This window comes from Chiloscyllium plagiosum, unplaced genomic scaffold (genome assembly GCF_037043375.1).
Source record: "Chiloscyllium plagiosum isolate Xiang-an unplaced genomic scaffold, Cpla_swu_hap1 HiC_scaffold_1, whole genome shotgun sequence".
Taxonomy (NCBI): Eukaryota; Metazoa; Chordata; class Chondrichthyes; order Orectolobiformes; family Hemiscylliidae; genus Chiloscyllium; species Chiloscyllium plagiosum.
In genome coordinates this window covers 142,209,020-142,235,622 of record NW_028270139.1, presented here as the reverse complement: position 1 = coordinate 142,235,622, position 26,603 = coordinate 142,209,020, and the positions used below count along the sequence as shown (strand labels likewise).

Below are 26,603 nucleotides of genomic sequence, written 5' to 3'. Positions count from 1 at the left end.
CAGAAAAGTGGTAAGGAAAAGCCAGGGAACGATAGACCAGTGAGCCTGACATTGGTGGTGGGCAGTTTGTTGGAGGGAATCCTGAGGGACAGGATTTACATGTATTAGGAAAGACACAGACTTATCAGATAGTCAACATGGCTTTGTGTGTTGGAAATTGTCTCTCACTTCTTCAAAAAACTTCATTCTGCTGGATACTCATCAATACAGGCCCATACCTTCCTCATAAGCTAACCTCCATTCAAGGAATCAAATAGAGTGAACCTTCTTTGTATTTCTAAAGATATTATATCCCTTCAAGTAAAAAGATCGAACTATATAGAGTATTCCAGATGTGGCTTCAATACTATACCATATGCAATTGTAGTAACATCCCTATTCTAATATTCCATTCCACTTGCAATAAACAACATTTCAATCAATCACTTTTTCCCTAATCATGTGTTGTAGTGAATCAGATGTACAGTATGGAAACAGACTCTTAAATAAAACCAGTCCCATTTGCCAGCATTTGTCTTAGACACCTGGAGGGGTATATAAGTGTTGTAATTGTACCAGCTTCCACCACTTCCTCTGGCAGCTCATTCCATATACACACACACACCACCCTCTGTGAAGCAAGATGTAAGCAGCATACAAGATCCTAAAGAACGGGATAGGATGGATGCTAAATAGATGTCTCTTCTGCAAGTGACTAGACCTACAGAATTTACAAATGACTTTCTATTTGAGGTGAAAATGATCATTCTTTCCTCTCCTCCCTCAACACTAAAACAGGGTCACTGCTGCGGTATGGAAAGTGCAATAAATAGAAAAAAAGTAACAGCCATGGCAAAGGGGAGGGATTAATGGGTTGGAAGAACTAGAAATGTCACAGCACAATTACTAGCTTCTGCTTTTCTAAAAAAAACAGTACTTATGATCACAAATAATTGAACTCTATTATAGGGTCCAAAAGGCTTTAAAGCACAAGATCCAGAAACAAGGTCCTGCTATCTTTGACAGCCTCTGATTGGATTGCAGACGTTCCCTGCCACTGCCAGAACTGATAGAATTCCAGAGGATAGAAGTTCCGCTTTGCACTAAATCAGTCTTGTCAGCAGCATTTGGCTCACCATAGGCTTTTTCTTTGTGATGTCATTCACCCTCTGTCTCAGGATGTTAGACTAGTGAAGGTTACAGATTTGGACGGTGGGGATGCTATAGGGAACATGAAGACAAAGGATAACATTAGATCGAAGGCTTTGTATAAGCAGGCAAGCGAGGCGTCAAATCATGTGGGAAAGGATAATGACAGAATTTAGGATTTTTTTAAACTGGAATACAGACCTCAGATGGGTTTGACTGAGACTCCATAAAGCTGAAACAACTTCCAACCTATTGAAATAAGGCCCACGATTGCTAACCTCTTGGATTACTAATAGCTAGCTCGCAGGTACAAGTAGTCGCCTGTGCGCATGGACACCCAAAGCCCTTTGCTTTACCATAGTTTCCAGTCTCATTATTAAGGAAATAATATAATTGTATTGGTTTCCAAGTGGATAGCTGCACATTATACTGAAATCCATTTGTCAGAGTTTAATTTACTAAGCTGGCTGAGCTTTATAATACTGGTGTTTCCAGATCAGCCTCTCAAAAGAAACCAAAAATCACTCACATAGCAGTAGTTTTACACTGCATCAAACACACGACTCGGTCAAGCCCTACCACTACACTGCTAATATGTAGTTACCAGGTAAAATTCAAACCCAACTGGGTCCTTATTAATCAGTGTTTCATGGATGTAAACTGATAGCCAGAAGTGACATTAAGAAGTTGGATCTTAATACAAACATTGAAACCAACTCAGTCATCAAAATAAAGCAAGCTTGCACTGAATTTCAAGAACATTTCCATATATTGCGTAAAAATCACATTATCAGGGTGTACAAGTACCACTGCAGACAATCTGTAAACAATTATACTGATCAACTCGTCACCTTCCAGATCTCAAACTTCAGTCACACGGTATTTAAACTACAAGAGAAGAATGTACAAAACAAACAAATCAACATGATACATTAAACATTCAAGTGTGGGTCCTGAGTAATCCAAAATTCATAATACAGAACAAAGGAAATGTCAAGCATTCTAAAAATTTTTAAAAAGCAGCTCAAAGAATCCCCTCAACTTTCCAGCCACAATTCCATGCTCAAGATAAACTGAAAGCTTTTGCTTGTTGGTACATCGGTTGTATATAAAACTAAGAAAAATCGCTTTCCAGTTAGTATTTTTAATAATCAATTAAGTCAAGATGAAAACCACAACTCAGTACTACCAGCTTCAAACTGAAGAATAGAACCCTTGATTTACTATGAGGTAAATTGAGAAAATAGACATAACTCTTTCATACAGTGCTGATTTCCCCAACAATGCAATTTGCTTATATATAGTGTAATGCACAATATTATTTTGGGAGAACTATTAGAACCTATTCATTACAAATACAGGGCAACATGTGCTGCCTCCATTTAGAATACTCATCTAGGAGATGAGCTTATTTCACGATAAACTTTGAATAGTTTGGCAAAAAAAAAATTAGTAGTCACATCAAAATGAGCGAATCCTATGCTTTGTACGTGTGAAATGGCATCCCCACAAATCAAAAGGTAAGCTGATCTGCTTTATTGATGTATATTTAATTAGCACTGTGTGGAATATCCCTCATGTACTGCACAAGTAAACAATCCCAATACTGTATATCTTTAACTCTTGGCTGACTAGACCCATCCGATTTTTCAAATGGTTTAGCAACATTTAATCAGAAAAGGGCTTCCACCTAAAGTACCTCAAAAAGAATTGATAAATATTTACACAAAGTGGAAGCAGAAGACATGGTAAAGCAATAATTAAAAAAGGCATATTCAGATCTGGGGTGTTGGTGTCAGAACACAGAAACTAAGTACTTGTGGTGAAATTTGTGCATCATAGATTAACCGGATATGAAAGGAGCAGCATCCAGCTGTGACTGAAGCAGCAAAAGAGGATATATTTACAAAGGATTTGGTTAGTTTTTAGCAGTGTCCAATGGTTGAAAATGGAAATTTGACTTCCAAAACAGGATACATACAGGAATAAGATGCAGCTGATTGCTGGGATCACTGGCCATGGCATCCTCAACTAATTTATAAAGCTACGTTGTGTGTGGGTTCGCTTCATTATTTGCTGTTTCTGCAGATGTTGCAGCAACTCAGATTTTAATTCAAAACATTTCTTGAGACAGCTGGATCTCATTAATCTCTCTTTGGGAAAGAGGAGAATAAATTGAATAGTGGGAGGTAGAATACAATTGATTTTGTATTAACCACGAAAAGAGATAAAGGAGGAACTAAAATTTACTGGCTATAAACATACACAGAATTGTACAGACTATTGTAATTTCTTACTGGTACAAAATTAAAACAAGATGAAGTAGAGATCTGTGTTATGTTCCTTTCCCCATTTACTGTCAAAGTTCATTGAAAAAAATATCAGTTTTCCCTCCATGGACAGGGCTTATTCGTTCCTTTAAGATGATGCCACTAACGTTACAGTGCAGATTTTCCAGGAAAACAACTGGGATTCAGATTGAATTCTTGAGAAGGCTGGACTCGTGAGCTTTCAACATTGAAACAGCATCCTTCACTGCATGGTAGATGATATTCTTCACCTAATCAAAATAAAATCATAAAATGTATTATAGAACTCTTAGTACGGTTATTAATTTCAGTACCCAAAGACAGATTGTTAGCTTGTGACCCAACTAATCAGATTTGATTCAAATGCTAAATTTTGATCCCAGTGACTCAGAGGATGGAATCACGGGCTCAACACTTGTTTGGCGAGAAACAGCACATATTGAGGTGATGACAAAATTCCCTTGTTCAGCATCTCAACAAAGTTTACGCTATATCCCCAAATGTTTTATATTGATAAGACGAAACTTGCATTATATACAGCAACATTCATGATCTTAGGATGGCACTTTGGAGTTAATTAATTATTTAAAAATAGTATTAAGACAAAAGACCAGATAATTATGATGTTGGTCACAGAATAGATAATGACAAAGAAGTTGAGGAAAACTTGCCTACTTTTTGTTTTTCACATACAACCCCAGGGAGCAGGGGCCTCTTGTTCTTATATTCCTTACTGGAATGCAGACATAGTTGTGTGGGCCAGCAACTACTATTATCAATCCATCATTGTCCTCGAGGTGGTGATGGTTAGCTGCCTTCTTGAACTACTGTAGTCCACATAATGTAGGCAGACCTTTAATGCTGCGGGGGAAGGAGTTCCAGGAGTTTGATTCCAGTCCAGCAAAGGGATTGTGATATAGTTCCAAGTCAGAACAGTGAGTGACTTGAATGGAAATATACACTTAGTGGCGCTCCCTAGTATCTCCAGCCCTTGACCTTTTAGCTAATAAGAACACAAGACGTAGCAGAAGTAGGCCTTTCAGTTCACGGAGTCTGCTCCACCATTTAATGAGATTATGGCTAAATTTACAACTATTTTCCTACCTGTTCCTCATAATCTGAATTTCCTTACTGATTAAAAAATCTGTCCATCTTTAATAACCGAGCCTCAGCAGCCCTCTGCAGTAAAGAAGTTCACAGACTTATTACTCTCAAAAGCATTTCTCATCTCTGACCTAACTGGGTGAGCATTCATTTTCAGACTCTCCCACAAGGGGAAACAACTGCTCACTATCTACCTGTCAGGCCCCTTAAGAACCTTGTATGTTTCAATAAGTTCACCTCTCATTCTTCTCAACTCCAACCTCTCCTTGTAAGGAAATCTCTCCATACCCAGAATGAACCTTCTCTGGTGCGTTTGAATGCCAGAGTATCTTTCCTTGGATAAAAAAAAACAAAATTGTTTGGTCTTAACTAGTGCACTGCGTAGTTTCAGCAGCACCTAATTTCATTGGTCCCATTGCTTTTGGTGTATCCAGGAGAGATTCTTGAGACAATATGCAGATAGTCCATCTAGGGAAGGAGCCATACTCTACTTCACAGTGGGGAATGAGCCTGGGCAGGTGATCAAAGTTTCAGTGGGGACCATTTTGGGAACAGTGATCATAATTCTGTAAGTTTAAAATTACTTAAGATTGGTCTTCAGGTGGAAGTGCTAAATTGAAAGAAGGCTTGGAGTCAGAGATGTACAGCATGGAAACAGACCCTTTGGTCCAACGCATCCATGCCGACCAGATATCCCAACCCAATCTAGTCCCATCTGCCAGCATCTGGCCCATATCCCTCCAAACCCTTCCTATTCATATATCCATCCAAATGCCTCAAAATATTGCACTTGTACCAGCCTCCACCACATCCTCTGGCAGCTCATTCCATACACGTACCACCTTCTGCGTGAAACAGTTGCCCCTCAAGTCTCTTTTTATATCTTTCCCCTCTCACCCTAAACCTATTTCTCTAGTTCTGGATTCCCCAATCCCAGGGAAAAGACTTTGTCTATTTATCCTATCCATGCCCCTCAATTTTGTAAACCTCTATAAGGTCACCCCCTTATTCCAATAGTATTAAGCAGGAACTGGAGAAATTAGAATGGTGGCCGTTTGAGGGTTAATCCACAGCTGGAAATCTTTTAAAGGCTAGTTGATCGAAGTTCAAGACCAACCTGTTCCTGTGAGGATGACAGAGAAGGAAGGCAACATTCGGGAACCCTTGATGTTGAAAGTTTGGTCAAAAAAGGAGGGAAGCATATGTAGGTTTAGGAAACTGAACTTAAAGAAATCCCACGAGGAATTAAAAAGCAAGGCCATGAGATGTCCTTGGCAAGTTGGATTATTGGATACAGAACTGGCTCAAAGGTAGAAGACAGAGGGTGGTGGTGGAGGGTTGTTTTTCAGACTGGAGGCCTGTGACCAGTGGAGTGCCACAAGGATTGGTGCTGGGCCCTCTACTTTTTGTCATTTACATAAATGATTCGGATGCGAGCATAAGAGGTACAGTTAGTAAGTTTGCAGATGACACCAAAATTGGAGGTGTAGTGGACAGCGAAGAGGGTTACCTCAGATTACAACAGGATCTGGACCACATGGGCCAATGGGCTGAGAAGTGGCAGATGGAGTTTAATTCAGATAAATTCAAGGTGCTGCATTTTGGGAAAACAAATCTTAGCAGGACTTATACACTTAATGGTAAGGCCCTAGGGAGTGCTGCTGAGCAAAGAGACCTTGGAGTGCAGGTTCATAGTTCCTTGAAAGTGGAGTTGCAGGTAGATAGGATAGTGAAGGAGGAGTTTGGTATGCTTTCCTTTATTGGTCAGAGTATTGAATACAGGAGTTGGGAGGTCATGTTGCGGCTGTACAGGACATTGGTTAGGCCACTGTTGGAATATTGCGTGCAATTCTGGTCTCCTTCCTATCGGAAAGATGTTGTGAAACTTGAAAGGGTTCAGAAAAGATTTACAAGGATGTTGCCAGGTTTGCAGGATCTGAGCTACAGGGAGAGGCTGAACAGGCTGGGGCTGTTTTCCCTGGAGGGTCGGAGACTGAGGGGTGACCTTATAGAGATTTACAAAATTGAGGGGCGCAGATAGAATAAATAGACAAAGTCTTTTCCCTGGGGTCAGGGAGTCCAGAACTAGAGGGCATAGGTTTAGGGTGAGAGGGGAAAGATATAAAAGAGACCTAAGGGGCAACATTTTCACAGAGGGTGGTACGTGTATGGAATGAGCTGCCAGAGGATGTGGTGGAGGCTGGTACAATTGCAACATTTAAGACGCATTTGGATGGGTAGATGAATAGGAAGGGTTTGGAGGGATATGGGCCGGATGCTGGCAAATGGGACTAGGTTGGGTTGGGATATCAGGTCGGCATGGACGGGTTGGACCGAAGGGTCTGTTTCCATGCTGTACATCTCTATGACTCCAATTTTGGTATACATATACATATTCGGTGTAATAGGGTAACTAGGAAAAGGGTACATTCATCAGAAAGGAGGGAATTTGTGTGTGGAGCCAGAGGAAGTGGGTGAGGTCTTTAAGGAGTACTTCACAGAGAAGAACATAGATGATGGTAGACTAGGGAGGGTAAGGTGAAACTCTAGGATGTGTCAATATTAAGAAGGTGGTGATATCAGATGTCTTGAAATACCTTCAAAGTGGCTAAGTCCCCAGGATCTGATGGGATCTATCACAGGATAGTGAGGGACACAAGGGAGGAGATTGCTGGAGACTTGACAGAGATCTCCGTATTCCATTTAGCCACAGGTAAGGTACCAGAAGACTGGCGAATAACTAATGTTATTCTTTTGTTTACGAGGGGCAAGAGGCAATTATAGGCCAGTGAGCTTTGTATCAGTGGTTGAGAAATTATTGGAGAAGATTGTTAGGGACAGAATTTACTTGCATTTGGAAAATAATAGATTTATTAGGGATAGTCACCATGGCTTTTTGTGGGGAGGTCTCATCTCAAACTATTGAGTGTTTTTTAAAGCAAGTGACAAAGAAGGTTGATAAGAATAGGCAATGGGTGTTGTCTACATGGATATTACTAAAACATTTGAAAAAGTTTCTCATGATAGGCTGGTCCAGAAAAATCAAACCACATGGGATCCATGCTGAGTTGACAAATTGGGTACAAACTGACTTGGCCATAGGAAAGGGGTGTTATCGAGCAGTAGTTTTCTCACTGGAGGTGTGTGACCTGTGGTGTTCCACAGGGATCAGCGCTCGGACCGGTTATTTGTAATATGTATGGAGATGCAGCTGATCGGATTAGTAATTTTGCAGTTAACACAAAAATTGATCAAGTTGTGGATAGCAATGAAGAATATGAAAGAATGCAGGAGGATATAGATCAGCAGGAAAGCTGGGTGGAGAAATAGCAGATGAGAGTTTAATCTGGACAAGTGTGAGGTGATGCATTTTGGAAGGTCAAATGCAAGATGGAAATATATAACTAATGGCAAGACCTAAATGGAAGTACTAAAACAGCAAGTCTGGCAGCATCTGTGAAGTGAAATCAAAGATAACATTTTGGCTCTAGTGAACCTTCCTCAGGGTCACTGGACCGGAAATGTTAACTCTGATTTCTCCTCAGATGCTGCTAGACCCTTAGGAGTATTGGTGTACAGAGAGAGCTTGGGGTTCGAGTCCATAAAAGTGGCAACACAAGTGGATATTGTGTATTTGCCTTCATTCTTTGGGTTACTGAGTACAAAGGCTGGCAAGCCATGTTGCAACTGTATAAAACTTTAGTTAGGCCACATTTGGTGCACCATGTGCAGTTCTGGTCCCCACACTACAGGAAGGATGTGCAGGCTTTGGAGACGGTGCAGAAGAGGTTTACCTGGATGTTGCTTGGTTGGTGAGTATTAGCTATAAAGGAGACACACTTGGATTGTTTTCACTAGAGTATTAGAGGCTGAGGGGTGATCTAAAGAAGTATTTAAAATTATGAGAGGAATGGAAAGGGTGGATAATCAGTCTTTTTTTTCCAGGATGAAAATGTCAAACAGGGTACTGGTTTAAGATGAGGGGGGAAAGGATTAAAGTGAAAGGGGAAAAGTATAAGGGAGATAGTAGTGTGTCTGATAGTGTGGCCGAACGGTCCAAGGTGCTGGATTAAGATTCCAGTCTCTAAGGAGGCGTGAGTTCGAATCCCACCGCTACCATTTCGAGAGAGTCGCAGGTTGTACTTGTGTGTTAAGCGTTGCTGCATTTAGGGGCAGCACAGTGGCTCAGTGGTTAGCACTGCTGCCTCACAGCACCAGGGTCCCAGGTTTGATTCCAGCCTCAGGTGACTGTGCGTGGAGTTTGCATGTTCTCCCTGTGTCTGCGTGGGTTTCCTCCCACAACCCAAAGATGTGCAGGTCAGGTGAACTGGCCATGCTAAATTGCCCGTAGTGTTAGGTGCATTAGTTAGGGGAAAATAGGTCTGGGTGGGTTACTCTTCGAATGGTCGGTATGGACTTGTTGGGCCGAAGGGCCTGTTTCCACACTGTTGGGAATCTAATCTAATCTTATCTAAATGTGCAAGGGAAGTTTTGTTTTGAAATGACAGAGGGTGGTAGATGCCTGGAACATGCTGCCAGGAAAGGTGGTAGAAGCAGATACGTTAGCAAACTTTAACAGGCATTTAGACAGTCACATGAACAGGCAGAGGACAGAGGGATCTAGACCACGTGCAGACAAATGGGATTAGATTAGAATGGCATCATGCTCAGCATAGACACGGAGGGCTGAACAGCCTGTTTTTGTGCTGTGCTGTTCTATGTTCAATAAAGGCCAACATTCCATTTGCCTTCCTTATTAACTGAACTTGTAGCTTAGCTTTTTGTGATTTGTGCACAAGGACTCCCAAACTGCTCCGTGCTGCACCTTTATCCAAATAATTAATATTCTCCATGGGTATTCTTCTAACACTCCAGGATGTTAACAGTGGAGGATTCAGCAATGGTAATGCTGTTGGATGTCAAGGGACAATGGTTAGATTTTCATGTTGGATTCAGTCATTGCCTGGCACTTGAAAGGCATGCATGTTACTGGTCATGTGTCAGCCCAATCATCTCATTTAAAAGAAACACACCTCCAATAGTGCAGCGCTCAGTCCACATAGTACTGCATTGTCACTGGAGATGTTTGGCCTCAGGTCTCTGGAGCTGGACATGAACTGAAACCCTTTGATTCAGAGGTTTGATTCAAAACCTTCTGTCACTCTATCTGTAGCAATTTTCACTTTAACATTGCTCTCCTCTCCATGTCATGCTGAAGCAGTTTTGGCTCTCCCCTTTTGTACATGCAATGCCTTACATTTTAATTTTGAATGACCTTTACTTGTATTCTAGAGAAGAGAGACTTGCATTTATGTACTGTCTGTTTTTTTTAAACCAGACATCTGAAGCTGCCTTTTGAAGTATGGCCACTGATGTAGGAAACACAGCAGCTAATTTGGACTCATTAAACTTTCACAGAGAGCAATCAGACAATCGGCTTTTTTGTGGATAAATATTGACCGAGATACCAGGGCTAACTTTGTGTCACTGAAATGAAGTACAATGGGATCTTTTACATCTCCATACGCAGGCACTACCTCCGACAGTGCTGTGTTCCCTCAGGTACTGCACTGGGGAAGGGGGGGGGGGGGGGGGGGTGTTTAGCTCAGATTTTTGTGCTCATGCCGAACCTAAATCCTTGTAATTAAAAGTGGAGTGCCACCGCTGAGAAGCTAAGGAATGTGGTTCCCATCAAGGTACTGGCCTGTAAGCGAAACACAACTTATCATACGCAGAGGTTGATTCCAGGTACCTGTAGTTTATCCTCATGGTTTGTATGTGTGTTAGACAGGTGTCGAAATTCTTGTGTAAGCCGGAAGCAGTGTTTGACATGCTCGGTGGAAACAAAATCCTCTGCCACTTTGATGCAACTGTACAAGTTGTGCACCTGTAGCAAATGACAGGATAATACTTCAAGTTAGTTGCAAATTCCACCTCCAGAAATGCAGCAGAACACGAGTCCAGCTTGTCAGTCAAATAAATGCAGAAGACACTTACAAAAGTGCGGTTAGGGATGAGAAGCTTCAGTTATGGGTCTAGATAGAAACTGGGACTGTTCCCCATGAAGGGAATAGATTCTCAACATCACGAGATCTGGATAGAGATAGGGAGGAATCCTCTCTGCCACTGCAAGTGTAGTCGGACAGGACATTTAGGTCCTGTTCTGTTTAGACGCTCAAACAAACTCCAGGCAGATCATAGTTTACATTAAGGGTGCAAATACACCCAGAATGACTGTCCTGCGAGATAGAGACCACTTCAGCGAAACAGTATATTCCCTCCTTTTCATCAGCCCCTTCAACGCAGGCATTCCAGAGTGGTGGACACTTAGCAAATCAAGTAACAAAATGCATTTAAACAGAAGGCAAAGTGAATCCAGTACTGACCTGGTGTGGAGCTCCAGCAGGGATAAAAACCACATCACCGAGGTACTGCACAATGGCCCAACCCTGGACACCATATTCATGGTAAAGTCTCTTGCGTAGTGTACTGTCCAGGTACCAACTCTGGTCATGAATGGGATCGTGGTCTGGCGGGTTTTCTTGATCTTGCTCTTCTGCCACCTGAAACATTGGGCAGCCTTGTTTGCATTGGGTCACATTCTTTGGTGATTTACATCTCCATTTATTTGAGTGATGCAAATAAAATTCTCCTAATTGTTCCAAATAATTACCAGGTAAGACAAGAATAGCAAGCTTACCCTTTCAAATGTTTTAAATCCAACTATTTTATTCTGTTTATTACAAAACAGCAACTTCATCACCAGTGTAGTTGAGTCTCAAGTTCCCTCTGAACTTCTCAGTAGAGCAGTCAGAATGGACCTGAAGTTTGTCAGGAATACCCATGCCTACGAGAAGGATTTTAGGCACATACAAGGGAGTAATCAGGGATTTGGAGTGAAAACCCAAGCGGTATACAGAATACTGCCAAAACTAATCTTGTGATCTTTTGAAAACAAGCTCATCAGAAGGAAACTGGTCAACAATCCAAACACAAACTAGTTACAGAACACCAAGCACCTCAGCTCCAAACACAAAACAGCAAGTGACCAGATTAGAACTTCCAGAAGGTGCAGGGTGACGGGGGAGCTGGGGGGGTGAAGAATAGGGAAAGACAGAAACCATGCAGAATGACCAAGAGAAAAGATAATTAATCTTTTCAATGTGGGAGGTCAGGGAGCTCAGGGATGTGGTTGAAGTCCCTGACTCCTTCATATGCAGGAACTGTGTCCAGCTGCAGCTCTTGTTTGACCACATGATGGCTCTGAAGCTGCAGATGGACTCATTTTGGAGCATCCGTGATGCTGAGGAGGTCGTGGATAGCACGTTCAGTGAATTGGTCACACCACAGTTTAGGATTGCTGAGGGAGAAAGGGAATGGGTGACCAAAAGGCAAAGAAAGAGCAGAAAGGCTGTGCAGGTGTCCCCTGCGGTCATCTCCTTCCAAAACAGCTATTCTGTTTTGGATACAGCTGGGGGAGATGGCTCAGCAGGGGAAGGCAGCAGTAGCCAGGATTATGGCACCATGGCTGACTCTGCTGCACAGAAGGGCAGGAAAAAGAGTGCACGGAATATAGGCATAGGGGATTCAATTGTGAGGGGAATAGATAGGCATTTCTGTTGTTGAAAATGAGACTCCCGGATATTATGTTGCCTTCCAGGTGTTCGGGTCAGGGATGTCTCAGATCAGCTGCAGAATATTCCGAACAGGGAGGGTGAACAGCCAGTTGTCACGGTGCACAGAGACATTAATGATATAGGCTAAAAAAAAAAAAAACAGGATGAGGTCCTATAAGCTGAATTTAGGGAGTTAAGAGCCAAATTAAAAAGTAGGGCCTCAGATGTGGTACCCTCAGGGTTGACTCGCATGTGGCACTGGCAAAGAAGAAATGAAAGAACATACAGGATGAACGCGTGGCTTAAGAGATGGTGCAGGAGAGAAGGGTCGGATTTTTGGGACGTTGGGACCAGTTCTGGGAGAGGTTGGACTATTACAAATTGGACGGTCTACTGGGCCGGACTGGAACCAACGTCCCAGTGGGTGCTTTTGCTAACGCTGTTGGGGAAGGTTTAAACTAATATGGCAGGGGATGGGAACCAAATGAGGAGGCTAGTGGACAGAAAGGAGGTAGTAACTAAAGCCTGTAAGGAACTAGATAATGAAGTCAGTGTGACTAAGGGGAAGAGCAGGCAGGAAGTGGCTGATGAACGCATAGGGACTGGTGGTCTAAGGTGCATTTGTTTTTATGTGAGAAGTGTAGCAGGTAAGGCTGGTGATCTTACGGCTTGGATTAGTACCTGGGAGTATAATGTTATTGCTATTACTCAGACATGGTTGAGGGAAGGGCAGGATTGGCAACTAAATATCCCAGGATATAGATGCTTCAGGGGCGATAGAGGAGGTGGTAAAGTGGGGGGGAAAAGAGTTGCATTACTGTGCTGAAGGACAGCATTGTGGAGGACTCGAGCAGTGAGGCAATATGGGCAGAGCTCAGCAATAGGAAGGGTGTGCTAACAATGTTGGGGTGTACTATAGGCTTCCCAACAGCAAGCAAGAGATAGAGGTAGAAATATGTAAACACATAGATGTAGGAGCAAAAGGATGGTGGTAATACAGATTTTAATTTGCCCAACATTGACTGAGATTCATTTAGTGTTACAGTGTTAGAGGTTCAGATGGAGCAGAATTTGTAGAGTATCCAGGACGGTTTTATACAGCAGTATGTAAATAGTCCAATTCAGGAAGGAGCCATACTGGACCTGGTGTTGGGGAATGAGGCTGACGTTTCAGTAGGGGGTTACTTTGGGAATAGTGATCACAATTCTGTAAGTTTTAGAATATTCATGGACAAAGAAGAGAGTGGTCCTCAAGGAAGTGCTAAATTGGGAGAAGGCCAATTGTAGCAAAATTTGGCAGGAGCTAGGGAATGTGGATTGGGAACTGCTCTTTGAAGTTAAATCCACATTTGATATGTGGGAAGCTTTTAAAGAAAAGTTGATTAGAGTTCAGGACAGATATGTCCCTGTGAAAACGAGGAATAGAAATGGCAAGATTAGATGATGGTGAAATTGTGAGACTAGCTAAGAGGAAAAAGAGAGTATACGTAAGGTCTAGGTGACTGAAAACAGACGAAGCTTTGGAAGAATATTGAGAAAGTAGGACCGATCTGAAACGAGGAATTAAGAGGGCTAAAGGGGGTCATGAAATATCTTTAGCAAACAGGAGGAAAGTTACGCATAAAGTCAGAAAATGGGCGAGATTCTTAATGAGTACTTTGCATCGATATTCATCGAGGAGAGGGACATGACAATGTTGAGATTAGGGATAGATCTTTAATTACTCTAGGTCAAGTCGGCATAAGGAGGCAGGAAGTGTTGGATATTCTAAAAGGTGTCAAGGTGGACAAGTCCCCAGGTCCAGATGGGATCGATCCCAAGTTACTGAGGGAAGCAAGAGGGGAAATCTTTGCAGCATCCTTTGAACACAGGTGGGGTCTTGGAGGACTGGAGAATTGCTAATGCTGTCCCCTTGTTTAAGGAGGATAGCGGGGTGATCCAGGTAAGCCTACCATCAGTGGTAGGGAAGATGCTGGACAAGATATTGAGGAATAGGATCTATTTACATTTGGAAGAAAATGGGCTTATCAGTGATAGGCAACATGGTTTTGTGCAGGCAAGGTCATGTCTTACCAACTTAATAGAATTCTTTGAGGAACTGACAATGTTGATTGATGAGGAAAGGGCTGTATGTGTCATATACGTGAACATCAGTAAGGCTTTTGATAAAGTTCCTCATGGTCGGCTGATGGAACAAGTGAAGTCACATGGGGTCCATGGTGTACTAGCTAGATGGATAGAAAACTGCTGGGCAACAGGAGAGAGGAGTATTGGAAGGGAGTTTCTCAAAATGGAGAACTGTGACCAGTGGTGTTCCACAGGGATCCTTGCTGGGATCACTGTTGTTTGTCATATACATAAAAGATTTGGAGGAAGGTATACTTGGTCTGATTAGCAAGTTTCCAGATGACACTAAGATTGGTGGAGTAACAGTGAAGGGGACTGTCCGAGAATGGAGCCGAATATAGATAGATTGGATAGATGAGCAGAGAAATGGCAGATGGAGTTGAATCCAGGCAAATGCGAGATGATGCATTTTGAAAGATCCAATTCAAGATCAAACTATATGGTAAATGGAAAAACCTTAAGGAAAACTCCGAGGTACAGAGAGATCTGGGTGTTCAGGTCTATTGTACCCTGAAGGTGGCAACGCAAATCGACAGAGTGGTCAAGAAGACATCCTTTCCTTCAATGGACGGGGTACTGAGTACAAGAGTTGTCATGTTACAGTTGTTTAGGACTGTGGTTCGGCCACATTTGGAATAATGCATACAGAAAGACAGAGGTTGAGGGGGGACCTGATTGAAATCTACAAAATCATGAGAGGATTAGACAGGGTGGATAGCAAGAAGCCTTTTCCCCCCCAGAGTAGGGGACTCAATTACCAGGGGGCAGGAGTTCAAGGAGAGAGGTGAAACGTTTGAGGGAGATATGCATGTAAAGTTCTCTACGCAGAGGGTGGTGGATACCTGGAACGCATGCCAGTGGAGGTGGTAGAGGCAGGCACAATAGTGTCATTTAAGATGGATCTGGACAGATACATGATGGGCAGGGAGCAGAGAGATACAGATCCTTAGAAATTAGGCGACAGGTTTAGATGAGGAACTGGATTGGCGCAGTCTTGGAGGGCCAAAGGGCCTGTCCCTGTGCTCTAATTGTTCTTTTCAAACTTCCCCTCACTTGATATCACAACAGATTTTAGATTATCCCTGTTTTGCTTTTTCAATTAAAACAGAGGAAAGCGATTCAATTTGCCAAATCCCTGTAATATTTAACACAGCCACGCTCTTTCCTGGAACACTTCTAGACAATATTGTGTACCATTTCTCCACACCTCCTCACCCATCATGCCTTAATCAGATTATATAAACATATCTGTAATGGGACATTATTTACAATGATGCTATTGCATCGTGTCCTGGTATCATTCAGAGCCATGCAAGGCAATTTCTCTCTTCTGTGTTCAAGCTTGGAGCAGAATTATACAACAAACAGTTCATAACTGGATTTTGGAGAAATGTGACTAAGCAGCCCTCACTATCATCAGTGGTACTGATCAAGTGAAGATCATCGATGACACTTTAGAAAAGAACTGGACACTGACCAGGAACTTGGGTGGAACTGACAGAAGATACAATTGACACAAGTTTAAAAGGAGGGTTTTGTAAGCAAGGACAAATGGAGGGCATTAGGAAAGGCTTCAGCATGTTGTGATGGAGTGACTGTCAGCGTGGCTACCGAAACCTGAAGAAAAACTGAAAGAATGAATAAGGCTGAGAATCAGAGGAGGAGAACAGGGAACGTCAAAGGGCTTCAAACAGAGGAGACAAGACCATAAAGAGAGCAGTTGAACGTTGGAGTGTTGGGGTCAGTTAAGAATAAAGAAAATAGTTGATTGGGATTTAGTGCATGCCAAGACCTAAGTGAAGGAACTTTGGACTCGAAATGGAGTGTGCATAAGGTAGATGAAGAATAGTTGCCAAGGACACAAGGATCGGTGCTGGGCCCTCCACTTTTTGTCATTTACATAAATGATTTGGATGCGAGCATAAGAGGTACAGTTAGTAAGTTTGCAGATGACACCAAAATTGGAGGTGTAGTGGACAGCGAAGAGGGTTACTCAGATTACAGCAGGATCTGGACCAGATGGCCCAATGGGCTGAGAAGTGGTAGATGGAGTTTAATTCAGATAAATGCGAGGTGCTGCATTTTGGGAAAGCAAATCTTAGCAGGACTTATACACTTAATGGTAAGGTCCTAGGGAGTGCTGCTGAACAAAGAGACCTTGGAGTGCATGTTCATATCTCCTTGAAAGTGGAGTCGCAGGTAGATAGGATAGTGAAGAAGGAGTTTGGTATGCTTTCCTTTATTGGTCAGAGTATTGAGTACAGGAGTTGGGAGGTCATGTTGCGGCTGTACAGAGCATTGGTTAGGCCACTGTTGGAATATTGCGTGCAATTCTGGTCTCCTTCCTATCGGAAAGATGTTGTGAAACTTGAAAGGGTTCAGAAAAGATTTACAAAGATGTTGCCAGGGTTGGAGGATCTGAGCTACAGGGAGAGGCTGAACAGGCTGGGGCTGTTTTCCCTGGAGCATCGGAGGATTATAGAGGTTTACAAAATTATGAGGGGCATGGACAGGCTAAATAGACAAAGTCTTTTCTTTGAGGTTGCGGAGTCCAAAACTAGAGGGCATAGGTTTAGGGTGAGAGGGGAAAGATATAAAAGAGACCTAGGGGCAACCTTTTCATACAGAGGGTGGTATGTGTATGGAATGAGCTGCCAGAGGATGTGGTGGAGACTGGTACAATTGCAACATTTAAGAGGCATTTGGATGGGTATATGAATAGGAAGGGTTTGGAGGGATATGGACCGGGTGCTGGCAGGTGGGACTAGATTGGGTTGGGATACCTGGTCGACATGGATGGGTTGGATCGAAGGGTCTGTTTCCATGCTGTACATCTCTATGACTATGACAGAAGTCAAACATAGCAAAGTGCATAGTACCACAATGTAGACCAGATGTGTCAATTCCAGTTTAGACAATTAATGCTTTCATTGTTGGGGTCTATCTAAGCAAGCACTTGGAATCAAGGATTAAGAGTACAAAGTTTCTGCAACAAGATCTATGCATGTGCCAACACTGAGCTGGGCAAAGTATGATTTATCTGAGTTGCCGAGAGATAGGCACTTCAGGCAACAGTTTGAGATGATATGGTAGAGGTGCACATCAACATACACTAAAGTACAGTTGTGGCAATTGTAGACAGGCTGGAAGCCTGGAGAGAGCCTAAATGGAGAGAGAGATGAAAGAAGGCTGTGGTACAAAGGGATCTAGGTGCTTGTGTACATAAATCATAACATTAACATGGAAAAATAATTAGGAAGCAAAGAGAATGATGGCCTTGAATATAAAGTCTACAACAACTGTACAGGGCAGTACTGAGAATGCACCTGTAACACAGTATACAGCGCTCCTTAGTCAGGTGTGGGGAGGATCAAGGGACCAGGAGGAGGACTGAGGTCAAAGGTTTTAGTTGGAAAGGAATTTTGAGCTCTCCTTGAGTAGAAGTGTAGCCATGAGGGAACAGCAGTGCAATCAAGTGACACTGAGGATTGGGGCTGTCAGACTGGGGTTATTGAGGTTGGTTTGGTGATAAAAGGGAAAAAAAAAAACAGCTGGCAAAGAGAAGACAGCTACAATGTAAGCAAGACATTGTTGAAGACAGAAGGATGGATGCCATTTCGCAAACTGAGACAGGTGACAATGTTACTCACATACAGAACCCAGTTAGGGGTTAGGAAGAGTGCTGCTGAAGCAGTTTGCATTAGCTGAAACAGGAAAATGAGGGCCAAAGGAGGCGTGGTAGTTAGGTGATGTAAAAATGATGGTGAAAGAGATGGCCACCTGAAACAGCATCATCTTCCCTATCTCAGCTGACACCACCTCTCTCTTGGAAGATAAGGAAGACGTACAAAAATTCCCCTTCTATGCTAGTGATAGTGATCTCAAAATTCAGACGCATGTTTTCTGCCAAACCCTGAATCTCCCCAGTGTTACCTTTCTCAGCAAGTCTCGGATCTTCTCTGCATCTTTGGCTGAGTAAATATGCCACAAGGCACCGGGCCTTTCACTGGACTCTGTGAAGCGTTTAATTGTTAACTCGTCTGCATCACCATCCTCCATGGTCTTCAGGATTTCTGGTCAACATAAAATTAAATAAATAACCAGTGAATGATTAAATCTTTCTGCAACAACCACTATAGCCAACAACAGTTGTTGGATACATCTTTTAGAAACTACTGTCCCTTCTCGTCCCAAAGGTCTGACCCTGTGCTCAAAAACATCTACACACCCGCACTTGCTGTAACACTCTGAATACCAAATCAGGAACAGAATGCCCTGGTTACTTGATCATCCTCCCCGCTTAGTCATAGACACTTCAAACGTAACCAGTGACCTCAGCAATGGGTCAGTCAAGACCCGTATTTCAACACAAACCATATTCAGATAGTACCAATCTCTGGTTCATTGTCAAACCATCTGGTATCATGATCCACTGGCTCTGTAGGAATGGTTACAATTACAAATAATATGAATCATCTAAAAATATGAATTGCTGGTCTCCATTCCAGATTGGTGCGTCTCACAGCACAGAAACAGACCCTTTAGTTCAACCATAAATTTGCAGTAGAAATTGATGTTTCAATTCTGGTTAAAATTGGCTTTTAAATAAACATTGCTGCTTGGTGCAACAGCAAAGGTTAGAGATGTTCTCATAAAAGGAACTAGGTTTCTAACACAGAAACCAACATTTCACATGAGGGAGTTTAAACAGCAGATATTCCTCAGCATATCTTGACATACTGAAGCCTCAAAAGTGCGCACTGCAGGCTCCTACTCTTGAAAGTCCAGCATCGACTACATGAGGGGTCCCGGCTTTTTAAACAGGCCTCAAACTACAGAATCTTTCGGATTTATAAAGCAAAAAAAAAAGGAGAGGTGCACCTCCCACAACACAGCATTCACCCGGTACTGCACTGGAGCATCAGTTTAGGTATTTGGTGTTTCAAGAATCTGGAGTAGGAGTTAAACCCAAAACCTGTGACTGAGAGGCGTGAGTGCTGTTGCTGAGCTGCGGATGACAACCCACCCCAAAGAATATGCAATCCCACTGAAGTAACAAGACTTGCTGTTTACTGACTTGTTAAAAAGTGATTGACATTTTAGTTTAGAGGGTCAGGGCCATTAAACACTCACCCTCTTCATGGTTGGGCTGGCCACTGGGGATTCCTACATACACCATAACGTTAGCAGCATCTGATACATCTAAGTGAAGGTTTGTTGTTCCAAATTTTCTATCCTCTGCTGATAATAATCCTAAGAAATAAGAGAGAGAGAGAAAAAAGTTAATAATCTACAATAAGAACCACTTTTAAAATCCCTCCAAATATGAGCAGAGGTCAACACTGCTCACTTACCGTAAGCATTATACATTTTTGGACCTAAATCAGGTCTAACAAAAAAATCTGGCAATCTGGAGGCCAGGTTCAGTTTGCCATCTCTCTTGGTATACTCAGGCAGGGGTAGATTATTCATCAGGTCATCGAATCTGTAAGGAAAAGACACAGGACACTAAGGAACTACGTGATCACATGGACCGAAATGACCAATGTTTCATCAGTGCTACAACAAAGAATGGAACTCCTGATCCTGAAGCTCCTGACTTAACAGTGCTATAGGACTACGTTCACTGATTATCAACCCTCAGAGGCAGAAAAAATATGGCAGTATGTCAAGGAGGGAAACCACTCAATACCACCTTCAAGGATAATTGTTCGGAACACCTGTAGCCCCAGGAAGCAAAGGGGTCAATACTAGGGGGCATAGGTTAAAGGTAAACAATAAACATGCTAAATGTTGCGCTCAGGAGAATTCAGAGGGTGGTGGGTGTCTGGAACTCTCTGCCTGAAACGGAGAGTGAGTCAGAAACTATCAAAACATTAAAACAGTATGTAGATATTCACTTGCATTACTGCAGCCTCCAGGGCTATGGGGCAAAAGCTGGAAAGTGGGATTTGTGTAGTCAGTTATTTACCGATCAGTGCAGACATGATGGTCTAAACATCCTCCTCCTGTGCTGTAAAAGGTCTGTAATCTTAAAACATAATTTCCTGCAGTACAGCATAACCTGCTCTTTGACAGTCACACCTTTAGAAAAGTAGATCACCTACCTAGAGAGCATCATGTCTCTGAAATCCTCTCCTGGAGGCCAATCCTTCAGCTTCAAAGCCATAGGCTCCCTCTCTTTTGTGGCAAGGCGTCCTTTAAAAGGAAGAAATTAACGTTGAACCTCAGAAAACAACTACACTATCTTGACTGTGGAAAAGAGTTACCTTTCCTTTCAAAATACTGTTACGGACCAGACCAGATCCCCTCAAAATATTTTAAGAAGGTAGCTGAGACCCTAACATTTCCTTATTTTAAAGGTATATGTAAAGTGCTGTGTTCCAGATGCAATGTGACTGGTTAAACTACTCGACATTTTGTGCAAAACACAATTTTAAATACTATTGTTAAATTACAACAAAAGAAAGAATAGTTTAGAATAACTCAACTCCATTGGAAAACTTAGAATAATAGATATGGTAACTATTACTAATTAACTATTCTACTCTAACAACATCCCATAAACACACCCCTCAGCAACAAGTGCAAATTCAGAAATCAGACTTTCTCACATGCAACACCCACAGAAGCCCCAGCTTCTAGGTGTTAACAGCGAGAGGGGGGATAATACCTCTACTTCTTCAAAACTCCATTAGCTTCTGCCAAATCTAAAACAAAAAAATCAGAAATCCTGGCCTGGGAGAGCTGCCACACCCATCCAGGCGGCTTCTATTGTCCCAACTTTTGAAAAAAAAACCCATGGCCTCACAATCTGATTAAGAATTCTACTTTCCTGTCTACCCACTAGTATAGCTTTGGCACACTTATCACTTAATGTCTCCTATAGCCTTACAGATATTCCATAATCCAGCCTCCACTGTTCTCTGTTGAAGAGAATGATCCTCAGGGGGAAGACAAACATCTCTTGAACACCGTCATTGTGAAACTCTAGTCATTAAAAAAAAACCTTACCACCTCTTGTTCAACCTCTCTCAAATGAAACCAGAACAAGTACCCTCCAATGTTTCCACTTTATTATTTCATAAAATAGAATAGAATCCTGATCCACCCAGTCTACACATTCCTGAACACTATGGGCAAGTTTAACATGGCCAATCCACCTAGACTGCACATCTTTGGACTGTGGGAGGAAACCGGAGCACCTGGAGAAAACCCAAGTGGACACAGAGTACGTGCAAACTCCACACAGACTGCCGTCCAAGGATGGAATCGAACCCAAGTTCCTGGTGCTGTGAGGCAGCAGTGCTAACCACTTAGCCACCATGCCGCTCCATTGGATATGGACACTGCTAAATACGAGTATTTATTCTCCAAAGGACATTTAAGAGTCAACCACATTATGGTGGGTCTAGATTCACACACAGGCCAGATCAGGTAAGGACAATAAGTTTAGAATATAGAACATTGAACATAGAGCAGTACAGCACAGGAACATGTTGCCAAGTTAAATTCATCCTTTCTGACTGCCCTTGTTCCATATTCCTCCATTCCTTGCACTCTCACCTTAAATGCATGTTCCCTCGTTCTAGGCACTTCAACTCTGGCAGAAAGATTCTGACCATCAACCCAATCTATACATTTCATAAGTTTAATAGATTTCTGTCAAGACCCCCCTCAGCCTCCAAAGCTCCAGAGAAAACAACCAGAGTTTTGCTAGCCTCTCCTTATAGCGCATACCCTCTAATCCAGGCAACATCCTGGTAAAGCTCTTCTGCCCTTTCCAAAGACTCCACATTCTTCCTGTAATGTGGTGACCACAGTTGAAAGCAATACAAAGCCTAACCAAAGTCTTATAAAGCTGCAACATGACATCCTGACTCTTGTACTCAATTCCCTTACCAATAAAGGCAAACATGCCATAAGCTTTATTTAACCATCCTATCGACTTGTGTGACCACTTCCAGGGAGCTATGGACTTGAACCCCAAGATCCCTCTGTACCTTAATGCTGCTCAGAGTCCTGCCATTAACTGCACACTTTTCCTTAACATTTGATCTCCCAAAGTGCAGCACCTCACTTCCCCGAATCAAACTCCATCTGCTATTTCACCGTCCATATCTGCAACTGATCTATATATACCCTGCTGTATCCTTTGACAATCTTACACACTACCCACAACTCCACCAATCTTTGTATCACCTGCAAACTTAATAACCCACCTTTCTCCATTTTCACCCAAAACATTTCTATGTATCACAAGCAGAGGTCCCAATAGGGGTCCCTGCAAAACACCATTAGTCACGGAACTCCAGCCTGCAAAACACCCTTTTGCTTTCCTGTGTCTATGGACAAGCCAATTTTGAATCCATGCGGCCAGGTTCCTGTATGTCCCATGCATCTTATTGTTCTGGATGAGCCTATCACAAGGGACTGAAAAAGGGACCTGGGCGACCATGGTTGATTGCTGTAAAACTCAACCGGTTCACAATTAGCAAAGCTTTTAATTCTGGATTCTACAGAATTCAAATTCCGCCACCTGACAGAGTGCAAATCAAACCAAGGTGCCACGGAACTTGGGGTTTTGGAATATTAGTCAATTGACTTACCATTATGCTGCCACACCTCCTTATTATGCAGCTAACATTCTGAAATCTGGCATTTTGTAATGTTTTGAGGAGTAAATTCTTCCCCCTCTTCTGTATTCAAGTACAAAGCGTTACAATTAGAACTACATGACTCAACTAAAGCAAGCACCACCTCTTACAAGACACCAGGTTCCAATTGAGGGTGCAAAAAAATCATTCACCCACTGTTAACATGGACTACATTTCTGAAACAAATAGCAAGACAGAGTTAATCTTGGTGCTGATTTGCTTTGAACCCTGACGGAGTCTCCTTGCTGCATTAGGCTTTATATCACTTTGAAGAGTATCGCCAACTGTGGTTAAGAGACATGCTCTTGCCTCAAAGTGAGAAGGTTTTAGGTTCCAAAATCAAGAGATAAACTCAGAACTGAAATTTGACAATCCAATGCATTGCTTGCGTGCTGCACTGCCATCTTTCAGACAAACCACATCTGCCCAGGCAGACGAACAGAGAAAACCAATATTTATCCCTCAATCAACATAAGAAAACATCACATGAACAGATTAGCCAGTCATGTTGTTGCTGAGTTTGGGAGCTTCTTGTTCATTTCCTACATCATAACAATGCCTGCACTTCAAAAGTATTTCACTGACTGTTAACACTTATGCATATCCTGAGGTGATGCCAGATGCTACATACAAACAGGTGAAGTGAGAGCAGAAATAAACCATTTGGCCTTTCGAGCCTGTTGTGTCATTCAGGAAGGTATTGGTTGAGCTGTTTCTTTCGAATTCCACAATCCCATCTCCTTTGTCCAGTAAGAAATCTGAAATACATTCAATGATCCCATGTCCACTTGATACAGGCACAACCTCAAATAACCTCTCCTCAGCCCCACCCTAAATTTTAAAAACACTGGCCCCATGTTCTTGACTTATTCACAAGAGAAAACACATCCACCTTGACAAGATCATTCAGGATCCAATGCATTTCAATCAAATAACCCCCTCACTCTTCCAAACTCCAGTGAAAACAAGCCCAGACTGTTCAACGTATCCTCATAAATCCATCTGACACAGGAGCAGAGATTAGGCCATTCAGCCCATTGAGTCTGCTCCGCCATTCAATCATGGATGATAAGTTTCTCAACTTCATTCTCCCACTTTTTCCCCACAACCCTTGATCCTCTTGACAATCAAGAACCCATCTATTTCTGACTTAAAACACACTCAATGACCTGGCCTCCAAACCTTCTGTGGCAACAAATTCCATAGATTCACCACTCTCTGGCTGGAGAGGTTTCAACTTATCTCCATTCTAAAAGGTTTTCCCTTTACTCATGGCTGTGCCCTCAGGTTCTAGTCTCTCCTCCCAACAGAAATATCTTCCCAACATCTACTCTGTCCAGGCCATCCAGTAATCTGCATGTTTCAATTGGATCCCATGTCCTTGGAAACTCCATCAAGTATAAACCCAGCGTCCTCAAATATTCCTCATATGGTAAGCTTTTCATTCCTGGGACCATTCTTGTGAACCTCCTCGGAGCACACTCCAGGGCTGGTACATCCTTCCTGAGATATGAGGCCCAAAACTACACATAATACTCCAAATGTGGTCTCACCAGAGCCTTATAGAGCCCCAGAAGTACATCCCTGCTTTTATTTTCAAGTCCTCTCAAAATAAATGCCATCATTGCATTCGCCTTCCTAAGCACTGACTCAACCTGCAAGTTTACTTGGTCAGAATCCTAACCCATTCCAGTTATCAACCTCCTATGAACTTCTTCCAACACATTTACATTCTTCCTTAAATAAGGAGACCAAAACTGCACAGCGTATTTGAGATGTGATCTCAACTGTATAACTAAAGAATAACAGCCCTACTTTCATGTTCAATTCCTCTACTAATAATGGATAACATTCCATTGGTGTTCTCAATCCTTAATTTCCTACGATACCTGATACTAAATTTTGGTGACACGTGAACGAGAACACCCAAATTCCTCTGTACCTTGCATTTCCAGCCATCGTCCATTTAAGTTACACCCTGCTTTTCAATCTTCCTGACAAAGGAAACAACCTCATCAAAGGCAAGTGCACCACTTACGTGAAAGGTCTTCGAATCCATCCCAGAAGTCTCGGATTTTCGCACCAGCAATAATGGTGTTTGTTCTGCAATCAATCAGGTCAGCATCCTGCTCTCCAAACTCTTCCCCAAATGCTTCTGGCTTCCAGAGTTCTTCACGTAACTTTGTGTGAACTCCAGATACAATGACAGGCTAAACAAAATTTGTACAAATTAAACTGTTGTTAAAGGAAGCTGAAGTCAGCAGTAAAGAACAAAGCAGTTAGAGGGAGGAAGCAATGGCAGGCAAGTCTACCGTGATATCTTGTATTTATAGGATAGGAGACAAAATGTTAAAACCTAGCCACATGAGATATTAGAAGGGCCTAACATTTAGTCAAAGGAGGACAACTCAGGAGAAAATGGATTGCACAGTTCACGTCCTCAAACTGTTGAGATCTATGGCAGTAATGTGACGTAATTCGCTGGGGACAAATCAGACTAATAAACTGAAAAAAAAAAATCAGGCAGTGAAAGTTAAAAAGTGATTTTGGGGTTGACAGAGATTACCATTAAATGAAGTATTTGGAGACAAAGAGAAAGCTAATACAACATTTAATGTTATAGTTGAGAGATTAAAAAGGAAAGAAAACTCCATTTTCCTGCCTCTTCCAGCAACCCTAGAACCTATCTTGGTCCTAAATACACTCAATGACTTGGCCTCCTCAGCATCCTGCAGCAATGAGTTCCACAGAGTCACCACCCTCTGGCAAAAGAGATGCCTCATCTCAGTCCCTTCACTCTGATGCTGTGCCCTCAGGTCCTAATCTCTCCGAAAGGAAACATCATCTATCTAACCTCAGTATTCTGTAAGTTTCAATAATCTTGTAATATTCTTTTATATTAGTAGCTAGCTTATTCTCATATTTAATCTTCTCCCTCAGAATTTTTTCTTTAGTTACCCTCTGCTGATTTTTAAAGGGTGTCTAGTTCTCTAGTTTCCCGCTAAGCTTTACCACATTGTCTGATCTCCATAATCATGGTGAGAGTGATGGGAAAAAATACCAGGGCTGAATAATCTACTCCTATTATTGTGTACAACACTAGAAATGCTGATGTGTTAAAGTAAAACGTAGCTGTCTACTTACACTGACTGGTTTCTCAGTGTATTTAATAGGAATATTACCTGTCATAAGACAGTCTTTGCAAAATAAATTGCCAGTTAACAGCTGCATCTCCAAAGGGTATTTGACTTGTGTGACAAGGCCCATGGGGAATCACTAATTAATCTCCTCAAAGAGCTCATGAGTATGAGTTCCCTTGGTAACAAGCAATGGCTTGCCCAGGTGGAACTCGTCACCTGAGCCTTATGGTGCCGTTGTAGTGTCCCTATCTCTGAGCCAGGAGACTGATGTTCAAGTCCCACGTGCTCCAAAAGAGGAGTAATTACATCGCTGAACAGGTCGATTAGATAGTATAAAGCAGACCCAGCCAAAAAGCATGGGTTCAAATCCCACCTGCTCCAGGGGTGTGCAATAACAATCGTTTGAGCGCACTTCCAGATAAAATAAAGCAGACCCAGGGTGGGTCTACTGAAGTATCTGTCCCAGGCTAAGGCTAGCTTATGCATACCAAGAATAGTGGCTCTATTTTAATATTCAACAAT

General features: G+C 42.3%; 1 protein-coding gene across 1 annotated transcript in view; it reads right to left on the bottom strand.

Annotated features, from left to right (window-relative positions):
• Positions 1–1,876: 1,876 nt before the first annotated feature.
• The window catches only part of LOC122557137 (lysine-specific demethylase 3A-like), an 86,819-nt gene continuing 62,092 nt past the window's right edge, over positions 1,877–26,603 (bottom strand). The window contains exons 18-25 of the mRNA XM_043704524.2: positions 24,980–25,151; positions 20,392–20,482; positions 19,639–19,769; positions 19,418–19,537; positions 18,218–18,357; positions 10,928–11,104; positions 10,294–10,428; positions 1,877–3,688 (exon numbers count right to left, since the gene is read on the bottom strand). Of these exons, the coding sequence (XP_043560459.2) occupies positions 3,602–3,688; positions 10,294–10,428; positions 10,928–11,104; positions 18,218–18,357; positions 19,418–19,537; positions 19,639–19,769; positions 20,392–20,482; positions 24,980–25,151 (1,053 nt within the window). The 3' untranslated portion in view covers positions 1,877–3,601. The remainder of the gene's footprint in view (positions 3,689–10,293; positions 10,429–10,927; positions 11,105–18,217; positions 18,358–19,417; positions 19,538–19,638; positions 19,770–20,391; positions 20,483–24,979; positions 25,152–26,603) is intronic.